The sequence below is a fragment of the Falco biarmicus genome, chromosome 5 (genome assembly GCF_023638135.1).
Source record: "Falco biarmicus isolate bFalBia1 chromosome 5, bFalBia1.pri, whole genome shotgun sequence".
NCBI classification, from domain to species: domain Eukaryota; kingdom Metazoa; phylum Chordata; class Aves; order Falconiformes; family Falconidae; genus Falco; species Falco biarmicus.
Genome location: NC_079292.1, coordinates 52652985 through 52671935, shown reverse-complemented (window position 1 = coordinate 52671935; position 18951 = coordinate 52652985). Strand labels below are relative to the sequence as shown.

The window sequence follows — 18951 nt, the reverse complement described above, 5'->3', positions numbered from 1 at the left end:
CAGAACCTTCACGTGCACCATAGAGAACATCATTACAAACTCCTGGTACTTTTACAAATATAGCATCTGAATTTAGAGGCAGTAGGGAAGGATTAGAACAAAAGGAGACAGAAGGTGGTTAAGCTATCTGCTTGATGTAATTCAGCATATTTGTGTCAGAAGAAGCATCTTGATCTGCTATCAGGTGCATTTCATTATACTACTTGTAGGAAAATTTTTTGGAGTGATTTGAAGATAGCTATTTCATCCATGAGGGAGAGATGTAGAAGATTTCAGAGGGAGTCTTAAGGTGCTTTTGACAGGAGAGCAATGAGCTGTGGGTGATGAATCTGTGGGTTGGGCAGATGGTTTGAAGCACAGACAAAACACTGGCAGTGAAGTTCATCTTACTATCTGAAGACTGTCCAGGAGCTGAAGATGTGCATCCTTCCAAGGGACAAGGAAATATGTCACACAGCTTTCTGCAGGAATAGGGAGTTTGGGCCTTTACTAGCATGACATCTAGGTAATTTATGTACTGACCTTGAAAACAAGCAGCTTGTGTAGAGTGGACGTTCTTAAGACTGCCAGGTAGGAGGGCATTTTGTGGTCATATAATCCACTGTGCATGACAGCTCAAAGACTTCTTGTTTTAATGGAAGCTATGTATCTTATGTTTAGTGGAACGTTGTGTGGTTTTTTTTTTTTCCCAAGACTTAAAAAAATGAAAACTTGCTACTTAAGGTATAATAGTTGTAACTGCTGTTACATACGCATTGCCATTACAAGTCTGTTTGCTGAAGAAGCAGGGCTCTGTGTGTGTTTTGCTGCAATGCATGGCAAGAGCACAGCTGTCCTAATGATATGCTTGGGAGCCATGGTTTGATAGGCATTTTTGGTAGCAGTCATGGTTTAACAAAGTCACAACACTTCCTTCAGCTTTCCACCCCCATACGTTGTTCTCTCCATTGGGCTTACACAGTGTCATTTTGTGCAAAAAAACCTGGTAACACTGAAAAGAACAGAAAATAAATCAATAAAAAAATTCCTAAAGCATCATTGCTATCTCAGTTCTCATACTATGAAGAAGCCACAGTCTAAATTTACAGAATTTAGAAATAGAAAACAAATGTGATTTGAGTCACTTATGCCTGCATTTTGACTTAAAGAATTCTGGCATACACTGGTCCGGTGTAGTCTTCTCACCTTCCCACTGCCGTCCTTCATTAGCAAACACCAGCGTAATCTGAAAGCAAGGTGATTAATTTCTGCCACGCAAGGCCCATATGTCCCTGTATCATGCATGAAGATTGTCATATGGGTTACTGAAATTTTTTTATTTGTAAATCGTTACTGGGGGCTGGATTTAGCTTTGATCTGCACTTGGATTATGGGGAGGACTCAAGTTTGTGTGTAATTGAATTTGAGTCATCAGCACACATCGTGGTGCCCTGAAGGGGAGAGTGCTTTAAGGAGGCAGGTAACTGCCACAGGCTTCTGCTGAATTTGTTGAGGAAAGTTACCTCTCTGCTCTTTTGTTGCTGTTTTGCCAGACAGTGTCTTGCTTCAGGGCACGATTTTTTTCTTGTTTGCAGTATGGAGTGCTTGACCTTAGGCAACCTAGTTTAGTTCACTAAATCTTTCTAACTTGTTTATACTGAATTATGTCTATCTTATAATCTCTAGAAATCTGTGGTTTACATTTGAAAACGCTTATTAAAAACAAGCCAAAAGTTCAAAATAGGAACAACTTTGAGGATTTTTATTTTGATGGTTTTACTGTAGCAGAAACGTTCAGTGATGTGGGTGTCTGCATAATGTAACACATCCTCTTCCAAATCCTGCCTTTTTTAAATTCTTGAAGAAATCCCACACTCATTAAATAGCTTTCTATTATGATAACTTGGAGAGAGAACTGCCGTACTTCGCCCTTCCCACTGAGTGAAGTCTCCTTATAAATCATTTCTTTATGGCTCCAAAACACTGTGGTTCCAAACTTCACTCGTTAAGGAGACTGGAATGAATTTCATAATGGCTGGCTGTTGGCACTGGGACCATGCTAAGGAAAGACTGTTGCGTTTACTTCTTTGATGCCCTGAACAAGCTTGCAATGCATTGGACCTACAAACCAGGAATTGCTAAGGAAGGCTGTGTGTGTGTGTGTGTGAATATGGATGAGTGTGTGCATTTCCATTTGCACAATTTTTATTTCTTCCCCCTCTGTTTTGTCCAAAAAGCTGAGAAAAATGTTTTGATAATGGTACTGAATGTATTTAACCAAAAATAAATTTCTTAGTTTCTTCTGAAAGAATATATACTTTTTAATTTCCTTCAGAGAAGCTGAATTGTTTTACAGCTAAATGGATTTGATCAGAGACCATTACGTAGCGGGAAATATTAAAGATCTTATTGTAAGCTAAACAAGACAACTGTGCAGGCTTTCAAATATGTTTAATGTAATCGTTTAAGGGGCTTCAGCATAACTCTTACAGTACCAGTAATTGACCTCTTTTAACTACTTCACCCCCTAATAGTTTGGTTGAGTGGTATCTTGGTATTGGTTCACAGGAGATTGCTAACTACCACATTTCTTCACATTAGCTTAATGGAGAGTAATGACATCTTGTGATCTGAAGTTAGTTTTGTCATCCATATGCTGCTTCACCATTTTTCATCTCTCTTTATTTCAATTATTAAGTATTTGGTTTTGCATTACTGAGGTCAGTAATTTCTTTACCTTTAACTCTCTCTGTCTCTGATTCAGACCCTAGTAATGCAGTTCATGTTTTTAAAAGGGCTGTGCTTAAATATCCTTTTAATTACCCCTTAAAAAGGTACCCAGACCAAGGGTAGAAAAAAATTAAAAAATTGTTTTTAAAATTATTTTATTCATATTTCATGTGTAGGGAAGTAAGATAGAGGACATTATATTCAAGGTATTCTGTTACTTTTATTGAATGTACTTTTGTGGCAATTCTCTGTTGAAGTGTTCGCAGTTTTTATTATTGGCTAAATGTTCTTATATTTCCACTCCTGTAATATCTTTACAGCACTCTTTGCTATCATTGGGTAGTGATTACTTATGTAGGTAGCTAGTGCTATTTGCTGCAAAAAGTTTAATTTGTTCTCTCACTTAATTTTCCAATAGGTATTCATTCTCATTTCTATTTATTGAATTCAAAAGCTTCCTCAGTACTTAACATAGGACATAGCAAGCTTTCTCTTCTTCAAATTAGTCTTTTAGCGTAGCTGATTCTATAAGAGGCTAACTTGGCCTAATAAAAAACAGGAACAAATGAAATTGTTATTAAAATGTTAATTTTCTCAATCTTTCTTCTCTGACATTGCAGTACTTACCGGTCAGGTTTTACGAAGGTTGTTAATTTAATTTGTTTTATAAGTTGGGTTTTTATTTCCCCTCCAATGTGTTAGTCTTCAAACATCCAAGCATATATCTCCAGAGTTTTACTGCCAATGTTTCATAGCTACCCGATTAACTACATGGGAGGCAAGACTAGGTTAGATGACAGATATGTAGATGTGCTTCAGACTATTTGTTTTGACTAGGAGTATGAGAGGAGTTCCTGTCAGTATGCTTGGAAACCAAACTTTTCATCAATCACGGTGACCTACTATTTGTTAACAATCTCTTCGTAACTTTTGTCTGCTGTTGGCAGTGACTTGGAATCTGGAAGGTATGTATTTCTCAATCTGAGTCACTTTCCTGAAGGCTTTCTGTGCCTGGTAGTCATTGCTGTGTTGCCTTTAGCTTCTCCAGTTCTTTGTGGTTCCCACTGTTTGAAATGTGATGCTAGTGTAACATAGAATAAGTAGAAATGATACACAGATTGCATCCAGACCACAGGAGATGTCCTTTAGGCTGTTATTTATAATAAACACTGCATCTGAAGTAAATGACTAATAAGTGGCTGATACTGTGAAATATATTCTGGCTTCTAAAGGTACTGACTTCAAGAATAACAGTCGTGCTACTTGTGAGTGTCTTTTGGCCATCCTCTAGTACCACCTCATAAATAAACGTATTTTGTGGGTGGGTGTAGAAGGAGGGTGTGGGGTTGTTTAAATAATTTTTTTAGTCACAACATAGCCTGTGTTCAGTTTGTCACACAAATAGGTTCTGAATCACTTAAAAATTCTTTTCCCTGTCTTGCTGAACCAGTAGGTCTGAAAATATCTGCACCAAAAGCAGCTTCAATTTTTTTTTCAAACAAAATAAGTGACTACTTATATGATCTTAAATGAATCTTGGTAATATACAGCACCCTCTGAGTTGATAAGCAGATTTTGTATTTCACACGACTTTTGATATTATCTGTGTTTCTCTTTGAAAATGTTGTAGGTGTTTAAGCTTTACTAGAAGATTTACAATTAAGTGTTTAAATTCATAAGATATTTTCTTTGTTATAACTTCAAGATAACCTTGCTGCTTGTCCTTTTGTTATATTTTAGAGGTACAAATAAAACAAACAAAGCACCTCAATTTTTCAGATGGCAAAGGGAAAAACAAAAAACCACATAGAATGCTGTTTGTTATCCACTGTAGAAACTGGCTTTGTAGCTTGATGGGGTTCCAGCTGATGGATTTCTATTACGCCTAGATAGGTTCTGTCAAAACTGGAGCCAGCTTGCTATTTGTACAGAATTCGATTATTGATGACTGACTTCTACTGGATTGATAAAGTTGCTTTGTCATTGCCAGAGGCTTAATCTGGGATTAAATTACATTTTTGCTCATAAAATCCATTTCTATTTGCATTAGTCAGTTAAAAAGTGTGTATCTATTCCGTTCTTACAGCGTGTGTTTTCCTCCCACTGCATATTAAACTAGCTCTTAGGTTTTAATTTTCCCTGATTTGTATCTTACTAATTTAGGAAACACGTGAAATGTGCTGCCATAATTTTTGGTGGTGGGTTTATAGGTGGGATTGCAGTATGTACTCTTAAGAGAGCTGTTTAATGCTTTGCTTTTCTTTTTCTTAACAATGCCTGTGTGTTGTACAGGACAGCAGAACAAACTTCCTTTAGAAGAAAAAAATGCATGTCTATCCATTCAAATGAGCAGGGCTTTAGTAAGTTGCCAGTACTTTGTACAGGATGATTAGTTCAAAAGTACTGCCAGATCAGATTTAGTAGGGAACACAGGGACTCAGCCTTGTATACTCATTTTCAGGTGTGTTTGTTACTCAAGAGGACAGCCTGGCTACACAGCAAGTACAGCCTTTGCCTTTCCAGTAGGACTGGAGCAAAGCTTCCTTTCTTTTTGGGGCTCTGCAGGCCTACTCATCAAGTTGCAGGATGAGACCATCCTGCTTCCTTGTAGTCCCAATGGCAGAGGTAAACTGGTGCTGTTTCACAGCTGGAATTTTCCTTGGTTCCCTTTGAACTTATATGAATAGCTCTGTCACATTCCTCTGTGTAGTTCCCTCATTTATTTCTGAAAGTTCTGTGCTGGAACCAGGCACATTTAGGATTTACTAGTATGGTGAAGAGTGGAAGGATTACTTTACATATCTTGAAGGGTGTGCTTTCATCTGTAGTCTCAGTACAGTGTTTACCTCTTTAGCAGTGGTTTGAAAGAGTTGCTTGTGATCTGTGATAATCCCTGATGGTTCTCTGAAGATGAGGCAAGTACTTGTTCCACATCTCGCACTTGTGTATCTTTAAGCAGAGTTGCCCCTGCCTTTTATATAGGTTTATTTTTCTGAGCATTTCTGTTTTTTTCAAGATCATTTTGAATTCCAGTTCTGCCTTCCAAGATACTTGCACATTCAGTGAGCTCACAGCATTTTGGCTAGTGCAGAAAGTGCAGCGCCCTTCCTTCATTGCAAAACCTCTTGAAAGAGACAATGCTTGTTAAATGAAAGGCAGCTATGACTGTTGGCCCACATATCTACCTGTGCAGTGGTAACAGTAGTGCTGGACAGCACTGCTGAGCAGTCTGGCAGTTCAGGAATATCTCTTGCTCCCAGTGCGTTTCTAACTTCGTCTGTTTATTTTGTGCTCTTGCAGATAGATGGATTAACCCTGGGATGCTATCCGTACTGTCACCATTGTCACGCTGCATTTCCCTGTGTAGACTTATCCTCAGAAAGAGCCTTCTCTGTTGCACTGATCATGCGCGCAGATTTATGAAGCTAATGTAATCTCTTCTGCTTTTCTACTACCTTGAGTCATTCATACAGTTTCTGCTCTTAATACAATTTATCTTTTCCCCTGTAGTCTTTATAACCTTTTTCAGTTGAGAAGTTAGAGGGTTTTTTGTTGTGGGCTTTTTTTGTTGTTGTTTTGTTTAATTTAACAATTCTTATTAAAGAATTAAAGATTTTAGAGGAAGACTTTGGGTGATTTTTAAATGCCAGTATTTATAACTCAAATTTAAATTTTAGTAAGGCAAGTCAACAACAATAAGGACTGCTTAGTTTGTGCTATTTGCTAATAATAAAAATATGTACATGTGATCTTCAGCTGTTTTATGAACGCACTGATCACCTTCTTGAGGAAGAATTGTGTGGGTTCATAACACTAGAAGTCAATGTCATTAAATATGTACAGTTGGTCACAATATTGGATAAGCTATAGACAGAGTTCTAACTCAGAGGAAGAGCCAACCTTCAGGCCAGTTGTTGTTTCACCAGTGTAGATGAGTGAACCTCATTTAGTGGGTCATGCAAGCAGGAGCAAACTGGACAGGTGGAGATGGTGCAGTAATGGCCACTTCCAGCTCAGTACTACGACCCAGCAGGGCTTGTGGCAAATAGCTTTGTCTCTGGTGGGGATACATTCTGAATTCTAATTCAGCTCAAACTTGGCTGAGCTGTGATCCAGGAGACTCTGCATACCATGGAAACAAGATACTGTCAGTCTAGTGATTTGGCAGCGTTCTACTACTTTGGGAAGTCCCCATTCTCAAGCCAACATATTTTCAAGAAGCTCTCAGTTGGAAAAGAAACTCCTGTGTGTGATGCCTGGTGACATACCCACTTTATTTTCTGCATTTCCTGAATTCTAAAAATAACATTTTGTGTGTGGTTAGCCCCAGTGATTTTGATATCTGGACTGTCTTGATCATGTGCCATATTTAATGCTTCTTTGTGAAAAGGACAAGGTGAGTTTAAAAGAATAGTGTCATTTGAAAATGCTTTGGATACCGCTTAGGTGATGACTGAGCTTTGGCAGGGGTTGCCCAATCAAGAGATCTGCTGCAGTGCCTTATTTAAGAGCAGTATAATGGACTGAGAAATTAGAATTTAATGCAAGGGAAATATGCTATGTGGGTGGGTCATGCAGATGGATTTTGGTAGGAGATGAAAAAGGTTTCTGCAGTCACAAACGCTAAAATTGCACTGGTGGTACTTGACTGTTAGCCAGCAGGAGAGATGTTGAATCTGATCTAAATCAGTGCTCATTTTTTCCCCAGATGAAAATGACTACTTATGAAAGGTTAGAGGATTTATGGGAGTGTCAAAACACACAGCAGATGGGCTGGTTTAGGACTCATGAGTATAGTAATCCAAATCCTTTCTGCCAAGTATTACAGAGGATCTCTTCCTGCTGCTGGGCTACACTAAATGTATACAGTCGAAAGAGCACAGACTGTCAGGAGGCTCAGAGGAAGAGTTGCTAGTGAAAGTGCTTGTCTGAGCAGAGTTCATCTTGAAAGCACTTTCTTCACAGGCAAAAGTCTACTGGGGAGCTGTTTATATATTTTAATAAATGCTGTAACCAGTTTTTTTTTCCCTTTGGTTTGCTATACAAAACCTGGAAGAATGTAAAGCCAAAATGTGAGCTAAACCTTTCTAATTATCTCTGACTCTATTAGTACAGAGTGATAAAAGCTGTGCACAAGTCATAAATGTTGATAGAGGAAGAAGGGAAATGAGTTGCTCATTCCCTTTCTCAGCCAATGCTATCTATATGTGATTTAAAAGAACAGAAAAAAAAAAAGGGAAAAAAAAAGCGCGGTATCCTACTTAAAATTGTTGTGACAGAAGTTTGTTAAGGACAGTTTTAGTCTTGATTTCAGACTGATTCCAGAGGATCCCCTCTGAAATTGAACATTCACAATGGCATGTCAGTGTTACACAGGTTATTGGTAACTAGTTAAGATGTAGTTAGTTTCAAAATACAGATACATCCCCCAGATACGTACTGGAAGTACAGTACATAACAACCCTGAGATCATAAGCAGCAACTTTGAGATCTAAGAGAACATTGTGGCCAGCAAGTATTAAACCAATACAACAATGTAAAGCTACTGGCTTTCGAGAAGGTCCATGTCTGAAATAGTTTCTGGGGAAGGATGCAAGCCGTTCGTGTCTGAGAGAAGAGGGTATTTGCACTCCACTCCTGTAGTCCATTAATTAAGCTAAAGAGTCCACCAGAGCTCCTTATCTAGATAACTTAATATTTTACAGTATAATAAATTGATATGACGGTGTGGAAAAACACCTGCTTGGGTATCTCTGAGCTCCAGGAGTGAATGCATAGATATTTCATTTGACACTGGTGTAAAATGTTTTTTGGGTTTTTTTTTTTTTAAATATTGTTAAAGCATGAAACACAATACTGCATATAGGTAAGTTGTGTTCTTTGCAGAACGAGGAAGTGTGAGGACCCAGATCTTGCAGATCTTAAGGTTAAAAAGGAGGCTGCAAATAGTTACTCCAGCAGGGAGGATGGATTAGCTCCAGGGTGGGTACAGACTGTTTGCATTTCTAGGGCTAGGAGCTAGAAGCAGACTTTTCATTCTTGCTGTTTTATGATGTATGAGGAAGATCTGAAAGTTTTAAGCACATTTTGCTATTATCCACAAGGAAAATCATACCTGCTTTAGCATAGTTTTGTCAAAGAACTTAGTGACGTGAAATTTCTCAGCATTTAATTGAAAAGCACAATAGTTAGATCTTTTGGAAAGGGAGATTTTCTTCCAATTGTTAAGTAATAACAAAATAAAAAAGCAGTCTAAACAATCCATGAAAGCTCCCTTCTGTTAATCAAGTTTCTCTTGCTTAGTATTTGGGATGTCTTAATCTTTCAGTGGTATATAGCCTTCCAGCAAAGAACTGCTCTGAATTTTTTATTGAAACACACACACACACATGAACAAAAAATACCTTCTTCCACTTCCCAGTCTCTCTCCATCTAAGCAGCCTTCTCTTAAAAGACTGTAGAAGGGTGAATAAAAAAAGCAAAAAAGGTCACATTTAACAAGTGAGGGTTGTCTATATGCATGTTTGAAGGAAACAAGTTTGAAGATAATTGAGCCAAAGGGGCGGGCAGAAACATTTTCATGTAGCAAAATACCATGGGAATAAAAGGACAAGTTGAACCAGGAACATAAGGTTTTACTATGCAAATCCATGAAATCTGAATAATCTTTTCATTCCAAATATAAACTTGGTTGGGAGTTTCAGTGATAACCAGTTTACACAGCTTTGTAACGTTAAAAGTTTTTAAACATTACTGGCAGTCAGGGATGAAACATTATTTGAGATGAGTTGCGAAGTATTATCCAGCTTACAAATAAAAGTAAGTTGTTGCAGTAAACTTTCCAGGGAATATATTAATCATAAAGTGTAGATGTGGGTTTTGATTGATTTATTAAAAAAAATGTTGATTTATCAGGATATAGAAATATACAAAAGCCAATAAATCAAACCAGAATTAATATGACAAATGAAATATGTGGACTTAGGCTTTACGTCACGTATAAAAAATACCAGCATTTTTTAGGTGATTCTGATACAAATAGGTAAATATTCTCATTATAAATTTATTATATATTAATGCTTCCATATTGCCTCAAAATTGAATGAATTAATCTGCCTCACAAGGAAAAATGCTATGGAAATATGAAAAAGAGTAAATTTCTTCATAAGTAGATAAATTAATTGAGACTAGACCACTAGTTACCTCTTGTAACCTGATGGTAGAAACCTATGAATAATTGACATAAAAAGGAGCAGCTCAATAATCTGTATTTCATGATATCAAGGGAAGATCCCCTCACAAGGGAGAAAAATGAGCTGTTTGAAAGAAGTAAGACAAAACTTTGTGTGAGGTCCTGCTTCTGAATAGCTGAGGAAACATCAAATAACCATCCCAGGAATGTGTAGTGTAAAATGGAAAAAACAGACCTAATAAAATGAAAAAATGATTGACAAATCCTTCCCCCATCTTTAAAAGAATTATTATCAAAGTGCTTATACTGTATCTGGAACAATTTGGCAAATAGGTTTCCTTTTCTTATAGGAGTCATCTGAGAAATTGAAATACAAAAATACACATATTTTTAGCTTTTACAGATTCTTCTGCAAAGAGAAAGTAATCAAAACCACTTTTCATTTAAGGCGCCCATGTAACTGAGAGCAGAACTTAAGATCAGTCCTAGAAATAGGTGAGAAAATCTTGCTTGCTGATTCTCGTTAGGGCAGAAGTGGTACATTTCTGCAAGCATTTGAGTAAGTGCGTGCTTTTGGATGCGGCAGGGCCCGGGGAGGCAGGGGGCCCAACAAGCAGCTCCAGCTGGCAAATGCTGCCTTATTATTCCATAAATAAGTGGAGGTTCTTCAAGTTGCTAGCATGGTTAAGTGGAGGCAATTGCATGCATCACATAATATTATTTAGATGTGTATGAAGATGTGAAAGGTTTTAGCGTGCTTATTTAATATGATGTACTTTAAGGAAAAAAAATCCAACATATTGTTTGTCTGTGAGATGCAAAATGAAGTGGGGCTTTCAGTTGTAGGCAGATCTGAAGGCTCCAAGTGATTACTGTAGCTAATAGGTAGGAGCTGGAAGACCTAAACATGGAATCTGTGTCTGTTTTCCTCTCTTGCCTTCTTGGAAAGTTTATTTTAGTTCTTGGGTGAGATGCCTTAGGAGAGACTTTCATTAGGGAAAACTGAATTGCAACTTTCTTTAAAGTTTAAATCTAGTTAAGGCAAACTGGTGTTTTGGTCACAGCCAGTAGCAAAGAAAGGGTTTGGGAGGTTATGTAGGAATCATTGTAATATTCCATAAATTCCTCTAAAATAAAGAGTTTTCAAATGGTCACAGAACTAAAACTTAGGCAAGAACTGACAGCCCTAAGATTTCTAAAGGCTTGACTGATACAGGCTTCATAAAACTTAAATGAAAGAGCCCATTATTTTAGTCTATGGTCAACAGCATAACCCAACATTTTGTGATCCAAATGCCAGAGACTGAGATCTATAATGCTTTTGTCCATTACAAAAAAAAAGTTGTATGAGAGATTTCTCAGTTCCTTTTGTTTTATAATTTACAGAAATAAACACTTGGTGTTGATTTATGCTGATAATTTTTTTTTTTCTTCTTTTTTTTTTTTTTTTTTCTCCAGAGAAGGAATTTGACTCTGTTTTACAGCATTGGTTTATTGACCTCCTGGGGGACTGCACTGCTGGGTGTCCGCTTATACTGGATGGGAAACAAGCCCCCAAGTTTTTCTAATTCTGATAATCCAGCAGCTGACTCGGACAGTCTTCTCACACGTACGCTGACCTTCTTTTACCTGCCAACCAAGAACCTCTGGCTGTTGCTGTGCCCAGATACCCTCAGCTTTGATTGGTCTATGGATGCCGTGCCTCTTCTGAAAGCAGTCAGTGACTGGAGGAATCTACACACTGTGGCCTTCTATGCTGGACTCCTCCTCCTTGCCTACTTTAGCTTGAAGGGCTCCAGCAATGAGAGCGAATGCAATGGGAAAACTGTAATGAATGGCAAGCAGAATGCTAATGGGCATAGCTGCCACTCAGAGACGGAGTACAAGACACTGGAGGTGAAGTCAAGCTTTGCATCAAAAGAAGAGAATGGTATAAAAAAGCATGAAATGCAGAAACTGCAGCTTCCTTCAACTGAGAACATTGTCATTCTGTCTCTGTCTTTGTTAATAGTGCCCTTTGTTCCTGCCACAAACCTATTTTTCTATGTTGGCTTTGTAATAGCAGAGCGTGTGCTGTATGTTCCTAGTATGGGCTTCTGCCTGCTGGTTACAGTAGGTGTCAGGGCCCTTTACGTCAAAGCTCAAAAGCGCTTTCTGAAGAACTTGGTTTTTTGTTCCACTGCTGCATTAATTGTTTTCTATGGACTCAAGACTGTTGTCAGGAATGGGGACTGGCAGAATGAGGAGATGCTGTATAGGTCAGGGATAAAAGTAAACCCTGCTAAAGGTAATTTTTTCTGTTTATGTTGAATGCTTTATTTGTTCCTATCTGTCTTTGCCTTTGAATTGTTGATTGTATCAGCTATATCTAAAGAGGATACTTTAGGATAAGTTGCAGTAGTGTGTACATCAGTAAAAAATGAGGAAAAGCAGGAATGTGTTTTGATTAGGTATTACAGGTTTGGCATTAACGTGGAGAAAATGAGACCCTAAGGTAAGAGGATACATTTATTTTTTGTTGATCTTAGTTCTGTATTTTGGAATTAAAGATGCATTATTAGTATTACAGACCCCACTCCGGTAATTCTCAATTTGGAATCTGGTATCTATCATGTTAGTGAAGTTTTTTCATATGTTCACCGAATGTTCTGTTCTCTGTGACTAGAAAATATAAGAAATAGTAAAGGACAGCACCAGGGAGGTGCTGGATTTTTTTATTTCATCTGATGCAAATAACGTCAATACTACATAATAAAAATGAGGAAATGAGGTCATATTATTCAGCCTAGGAAATTACTGTAGTTCCTCCTGCATACAAGTACTGTAAAGAGTTATTGTCAAATACTTATGCCTTCCTGTTAATGTATAAATGTCAGCTCTTCGTAACATTGTCCAGCTACCTCTCTCAAAGGTTGTATCTATGCTGTTGTAAAATGTGACTACAGCTAGTGTAAACACATTCAAACAGGCAGTAAACCAGCTAGTGTAGGGATCAGTAACAATGTGTAGCTGTGGCTCTGTGGTTTCAGCATATATGGCAGATCCAGCTGGGAACCTGAACTCCACGCTGCCTGGCTGTACTGCTCTTGGCACATGAGCAAGTGTATATGAGAATGGTCAGAATGCCACCTGTGAGTGCAGTGTAGGCATTGACTAAGCCTTCGTTACTCACAGTTCATCAGAAGTGAGAAGGGATCACTTGATTGCTTCGCCTCTTTGTGAAAGAAAAAATTGACAGTCAGTGCTTGAACATATTGCATGTGAGTTTTTCAGGTTCTGCGCTCAGAAGCCCATTATACGATACAGAGTCATATGCTGGCAGAGGTGCGCTTCTTGGTTAGACAGTTACATCATACTGTAGTCTGAAAGCTGTGAAAGTAGGAGGCAAATGCAGGTGTTACTGTGAGCTGATAGGGAGCAAAGTAGATTTGGCAGATAAGATGCCTTGCAAAGCAGCATTATAATAGCTTGTCAATCATCAGGCTGGTTTTTTTTAACTCTTCCTCACATGCTTTGTTGCCCTAGGTAAACTTATTAAACTTTTTGCTGCAGTAAGTGACTTTTTGTTAACAGTGAACAAGCACATTCCATTTCTTTTTTTCAAAAGTGGTACAAGAGGAGAAGAAATAAAGAGAAGTAACTGAGCAGCGAGACAGTATACCAGAGTGATTATATGGTGCTGTGAGACCAGTTTAGTGATGATAGAAAGCTTGAATTAAAATATTGGCATTCCTTGGAAAGAAAAGAGTGTGCATGCACTTGATTAAATAGTTAATGTATGTTCCATTTTTTGTCCTTGGTGGAGATCCACAGATATCCCGGACTGTATTAACAGTTAGTTGCCTGCTTGCTTTGAGCCAGTTTTTGTGCTTAAATAAAAAAAGCAACCCCAAAAATTCTGATTTTTGTGCAATAGTAGGATTGGCTGCAATGTTGTCTGGAAATTAGACTACCGGGTATTATGCTCCCAGGAGACAAGGCAAGCTATTTTCATCATACACATCTCAGCATGCACAGACTTACATACATATGATTGTCTGGTTTCTTGCCATATAAGCTGATACCAAGTTTCTTGTAAGATATGCAAAAGCAAAACCAGCATGTCAGTGTGGTGATATAGACATGACTGAGATGACTGTAAATCTCCCTAAAATATCCTGTTAAACTTCTGCTGAATATTTACTGGCCCACACACATTGTAACAAGGCTGGGTATCAGAAACTCCTAGCTAAAGCGACCTGTCACCCAACACTATTGTGAATGCTTCCTAGATTATCCGTGGCTTTGACTATGCTAATTTTATTTTCTATTTCTCATACAATCAGGCAAGCCTGACTGGACTAGACTGGCTGCTAATCCCACCAGAGCATTAGAAGATCAACAATTCAAACTGCTCTTCAGTAATTAAATGAGGTTGATGTAGGAAAAACAATTTATTTTTGTTTGCCCCCTTTTTTTTTTTTTTTAGTTTTATGAATGCTAGTGATAAATAGGCTATTCAGACAGCGAGACAATGAACTGTTCAGTCAAACGGCAGAGTGAAGAAGTGTTTTCCTTCCTTTTAGGCTGCTAAAAAGAGTCTGCCACTCCTCATTTCTCTGTTTTCCTCAACTTGCAGCCATTTCTCTTCATGAGTATTTTCTTACTTCTGATCATTTTTGAGCAACAGGACCATTTTCCCTGATGGTTCTGCTTTTCCTCTCTTCTCCTGCAAAGAGCTTCTGAACAGTAGCTGCTTCTGCTCTAGGCTAAAACCCAAAGAGGCATCCCTTTAAAAACTGCCTGTGTGGGAACCAGTAAGGAAGTAGAAATCTGTGAAGACCGGCTTTGCTAAAGCAAGGAATGGAGTGCTTTGTTCCAGACCCATCTGCATTCTGGCCTAGCAGGAGGAAAGCCACTCTGTGGCTGGATGCTGTGTGGCAACATTGAGCTGATGTGCTGTACTAACAAGGTCATTTGAGAGGCAAGCTATTCGCATGGGTGCATTTGTGTACTAATGTAGCTAAACTGCTTCAGAAGTGGAGTTGTCACATGTAGGTCAGGTCCTCTGCATTGTAGTACATGTAAAAATATAATCTCCTCTGCTGCTGTGGAACTTCCAGGCAAACTCATTCAGTGGCTTCTCCATCCTCAATCCTCAGTGAAGAAATGGGCGATAAGCATCTCACCAGCACTTTCTTCTCCCCCTCTCATGGACACCTTGCAGGCAGTGCAGGCAGAGAAGTAATGTTCTGCCTCAGGTGAGAAAACCCGTACCCCTGCAGGCAACCACAGCCTTTCTGCAATTTCGATTTCTCCAGGCTGTTCTTGCCAATCGCTAACAATGTGGAAAAAATACTCAAAAGCATGGTCTATGGCTCATCTCTCAAAAAACCCCAAAGTACAATGCAGGAGAGTCAAGTGAGTAGAAGTTGGTGGTGCTGCCTCTGAGCCACTATGCACATCCCAGCTTTCCTGACTGCCTCACTGTGTGACAGGCAGCTGCCAGCCCTTGCCTGGTGGAGTCATAATGAGGACTTGGGATGCCTTACCTTCATCTGGTACTGGCTTGTTCTTCTGCTGTTTTGGTTATGGCTAGCATTTCAAATATCTTTAAAGTGATCTGAATATTGCCTCATTACAGTTTGTCAGCACTTGAGGGAAAAATTGCCAAGATTGATTATGGTAGTTTATGCATCCTGAAGTGGCCATATACATGTTTTGACACCAGGGAGGAAAGGCGCAAGTGTTTCCCTGTGCTGCCTTCAATTTAATGAGCAGCCCAACTGATATAAAACAGCTCACATTTGAGTGGTTTTTTTATAGTGGAGGAAGCCTCCTGAAATGTAAAAACAAACAAAAAAGTTAAAATGGGTGGTAGCTGTTGTATCTTTCTCAATTAGACTGAGAGTCATTCTGTGGGGATTACTAACTTACGTTTAATGTAAAATTATAATGACACACAAAGTAATTGTTCTTGTTATGCCTTGTTATCTCTAGTTTTCTCTGTAGTACTAAAGGTAGGCTTCAAGAAGCATAATCTTTTTCCTCCAGGACATTTTCTACCTTGCAGTCCCCATCTGAACATCAAAGATCATTATCATATATTTGCTGTACTGTTACAGACACTGAATAAAGAAGTAGAAAATAACACGGAGAGGCTTAGACTGTTAGACTGCTGCAGAAGTATTAGTTGCTTGGTCATATTTACTGATGAAATTTTAGTCTCCTGGTGTTTGCTGTGACATTTGTAAGTAAGCTTTGAAGATCCTTCCTGGAAATAGTTGACCTGCTACATCAAGTGGGTGCTTAACTTTAACCGTGCATTCTAGTCTCGCTAAATTTATATATGTGGCTACTGTTTTCGCAATGGAATGTACAGCAGGAAATAGTTACCTAGGCTGCTTCCAAAAGCAGTATTACCACATTATTGTGGTGCTACACCCAGTCTGATAAGCTCTGTCTTGCACCTGGCACTGACTTAAGGTGGCCTTACAGCTTTTGGCTTCAGAACCAGTTCTGCATGTTGCTCAGATATTTGTCCTTGTCCATCACATATTAGTGTTAATGAAATATCACATGATTACATCTTGGGTAGGTCAGTGGGACTTGAGATGTGCTTTAGTCCTTTCCTGAACCAGTTCTGCAGGGGAAAAAAAACAATAATAAAAAAATGTAATCTTTAATGTCTATTACATGAAGACAAAGTTGGAGTGAGAGGGTTGAGTTTCTTGTTTCAAAGAAACTCTATTATTGGAGTCAAATTACTTAGATGTTTCTGATAGTTGATTGACACAAAGACTTAAAAAAAAATATTTTTTCTTTCTAAGAAAATCATTCAGATCATCTGTGTTTTAAATGTTATAGTCCCAGCTGAGTTAAAAGCCCTGTTCATAGCGTCTTGTCTCTTAACGCTGATTACCCTGTTGTTCTCAGTGGGCAGAAATAAGACGAAGGTACGGTGCTGACGGAGAAGAATACAGAAGTTGCTTCATATGAATATGGAAAACTGCTTTCCTTCTCTTTCCAGTCTTTCTCCTACTCCCTGTTCTTACAAGTATGAATCATTCAATTTTGCTTAATATTTTCAGAAGATATTCTAATACTGAAATGCTCTTCTGGACCACAATGTTCCTTTTCCCTGTCCTACTTTTCTCTTTTTTTTTTTTTTTTTCCTTCGCAACAGGGTTGTGAGATCTTCCTGCTTCATTCTGCTGTATTTATGCCCGTAGAAGATTTGAAGAACTTCTCTTTGCTTTTTTGGCACCTTTGGCATAGCATTCAGCCTTTATTAGTTTTATTCTCTGGAACGTCATGGTTTATTAATTTTTTCTTTTTTTTCTTTATTTTTTTTCTATCCCCTCCCCCTTATCATGAGTTTAGCACAGGTTTGGTAAAGACTGCTTCTTTGTGAACATGTGAATGTCAGAATACAAATAGGAAGTTCAATTGTGAAGTCTTAGTTGAACAATAATGTACAGAGTACCTGTAACTTATCAGAGTAGTCATAAGAAAGTGGCAATTGCATTTTTGTTTCATTTTATTCTAATGCAATTTTATTTAGTTACTGTACTGTTTAGTTTGCTAATACTATCTGCTAAATAAAATTGAAGGAATCCTTAAAGCTGAACTTAGAATTTAGCTTATTTAAGCTCATCTATGTAGTGAATACTTGCCTTTTGAACTGAACTGCAGAAAAAATTACTTTTTTTAGTATTTTTTAAAACACCAAATTTCATTTTGTTATCCTTGTTGAATAGTTTTTAGTGTTTATTTCCTTTTTATTTTACCATTGCTAATGCACCAAGCAAATATATTTGCTATACAAACTGTTTTAAGTGTTAGTGTAGGGGGAGGAAAAATCACGTGACTTAGTTTTGTTCCATTTACATAGATTTGTTATTGTTAAAAAGGCACCCAAATTTGTTCTCACCCAGGAGTTGCTCCTCTGATTAAAAAAAAAAAAAAAAAAAAAAAAAATTCAGGCTCTGTCATTGTAGAGATTGTATGCTGTAGTTCTGCGTACCAGGTTAGAAGTAAATTCTAGAAGCTGTTTCCATCTGATTTGACAGCTTGTTGCTGTTAAACTTATCTACTCTTAGAAAATGATTTTTTGCTAACAGTTGCTGTCAGTAGGAGGTCCCTTCTTCAGCAGACAATGAAAATACCAACTAATAGTGCAGTGAGGAAAAGCAGTTATAATACTTGTAGTAAACTAGGTAAAGAAACTGTACTTCCCTCAAAAAGGATGCAGTAAACCAGTATTTTTCATGATTATTAATATTTTTGTATCACTAGTAGTGACTGGAGACAAAAGGAGAAGAAATATTTTAAAGTATGACATTCTTCAAATATGCTTATTATTATGGAGCTTACATTATTATTAATGTATATATACAGTATATATTACATATATATACACATCATATATAATACAGTATACATAACAAAATACATTGACAAGAAGCTGGGTTCTTTTGTAATACCTTTAGAGCTTTATTTTCCATAGCTATTGCTCTGGCACACAGCTTGCTCACCACACTCTTTTATGCCTCCTAAATAGTGTGTGTTTTAACAAACACCACATTGGGCATTTAAAAGTACTTTGAGCATTTGGGATTGCAGTTCAATGTTTTGGTGCATATATTCTTTTTTTTTAAATATGCAATTTGGCAGTAAAACTCCAACTAATCTTTAGGCCAATAGGCCAAAATATTACTCTGCACAGTAATTATTTCTTGCTCTTTTGGCTCATTTAACTTCAACAGTAATAAAATCACTCTAAAAGTGGTAAAGGTCTGACTCAAATAACATTGCAGCGAATGGAAGATGCTGTTTTCAAAAAACAAGGCTTAAGAGGGAAAGCAGTTTCAGTGCACAGATTGTTATAAACCAGCAGATTTTAAAACTATAAAACCTGCTAATAGTTATGCATAGAAGTTTTGCCTATTGTCACTGTTGATAAATAACCCTAATTATCACTGTTAATAAATAAGTGATATAAGCCTAGCATCTGGAATTAGGTATTCATGAGTTTGTTTTAATTTTGCTAATGGACTCTTCTTTAGCCT

At 37.7% G+C, this 18951-nt stretch overlaps 1 protein-coding gene across 2 annotated transcripts in view; it reads left to right on the top strand.

Annotated features, from left to right (window-relative positions):
* Positions 1–18951, top strand: part of TMTC2 (transmembrane O-mannosyltransferase targeting cadherins 2) — a 254058-nt gene that overhangs the window by 131750 nt on the left and 103357 nt on the right. For both annotated transcript variants that reach the window (XM_056341389.1, XM_056341390.1), the window contains one exon: positions 11360–12188. In XM_056341389.1, coding sequence (XP_056197364.1) covers positions 11360–12188 — 829 coding nt within the window. The remainder of the gene's footprint in view (positions 1–11359; positions 12189–18951) is intronic.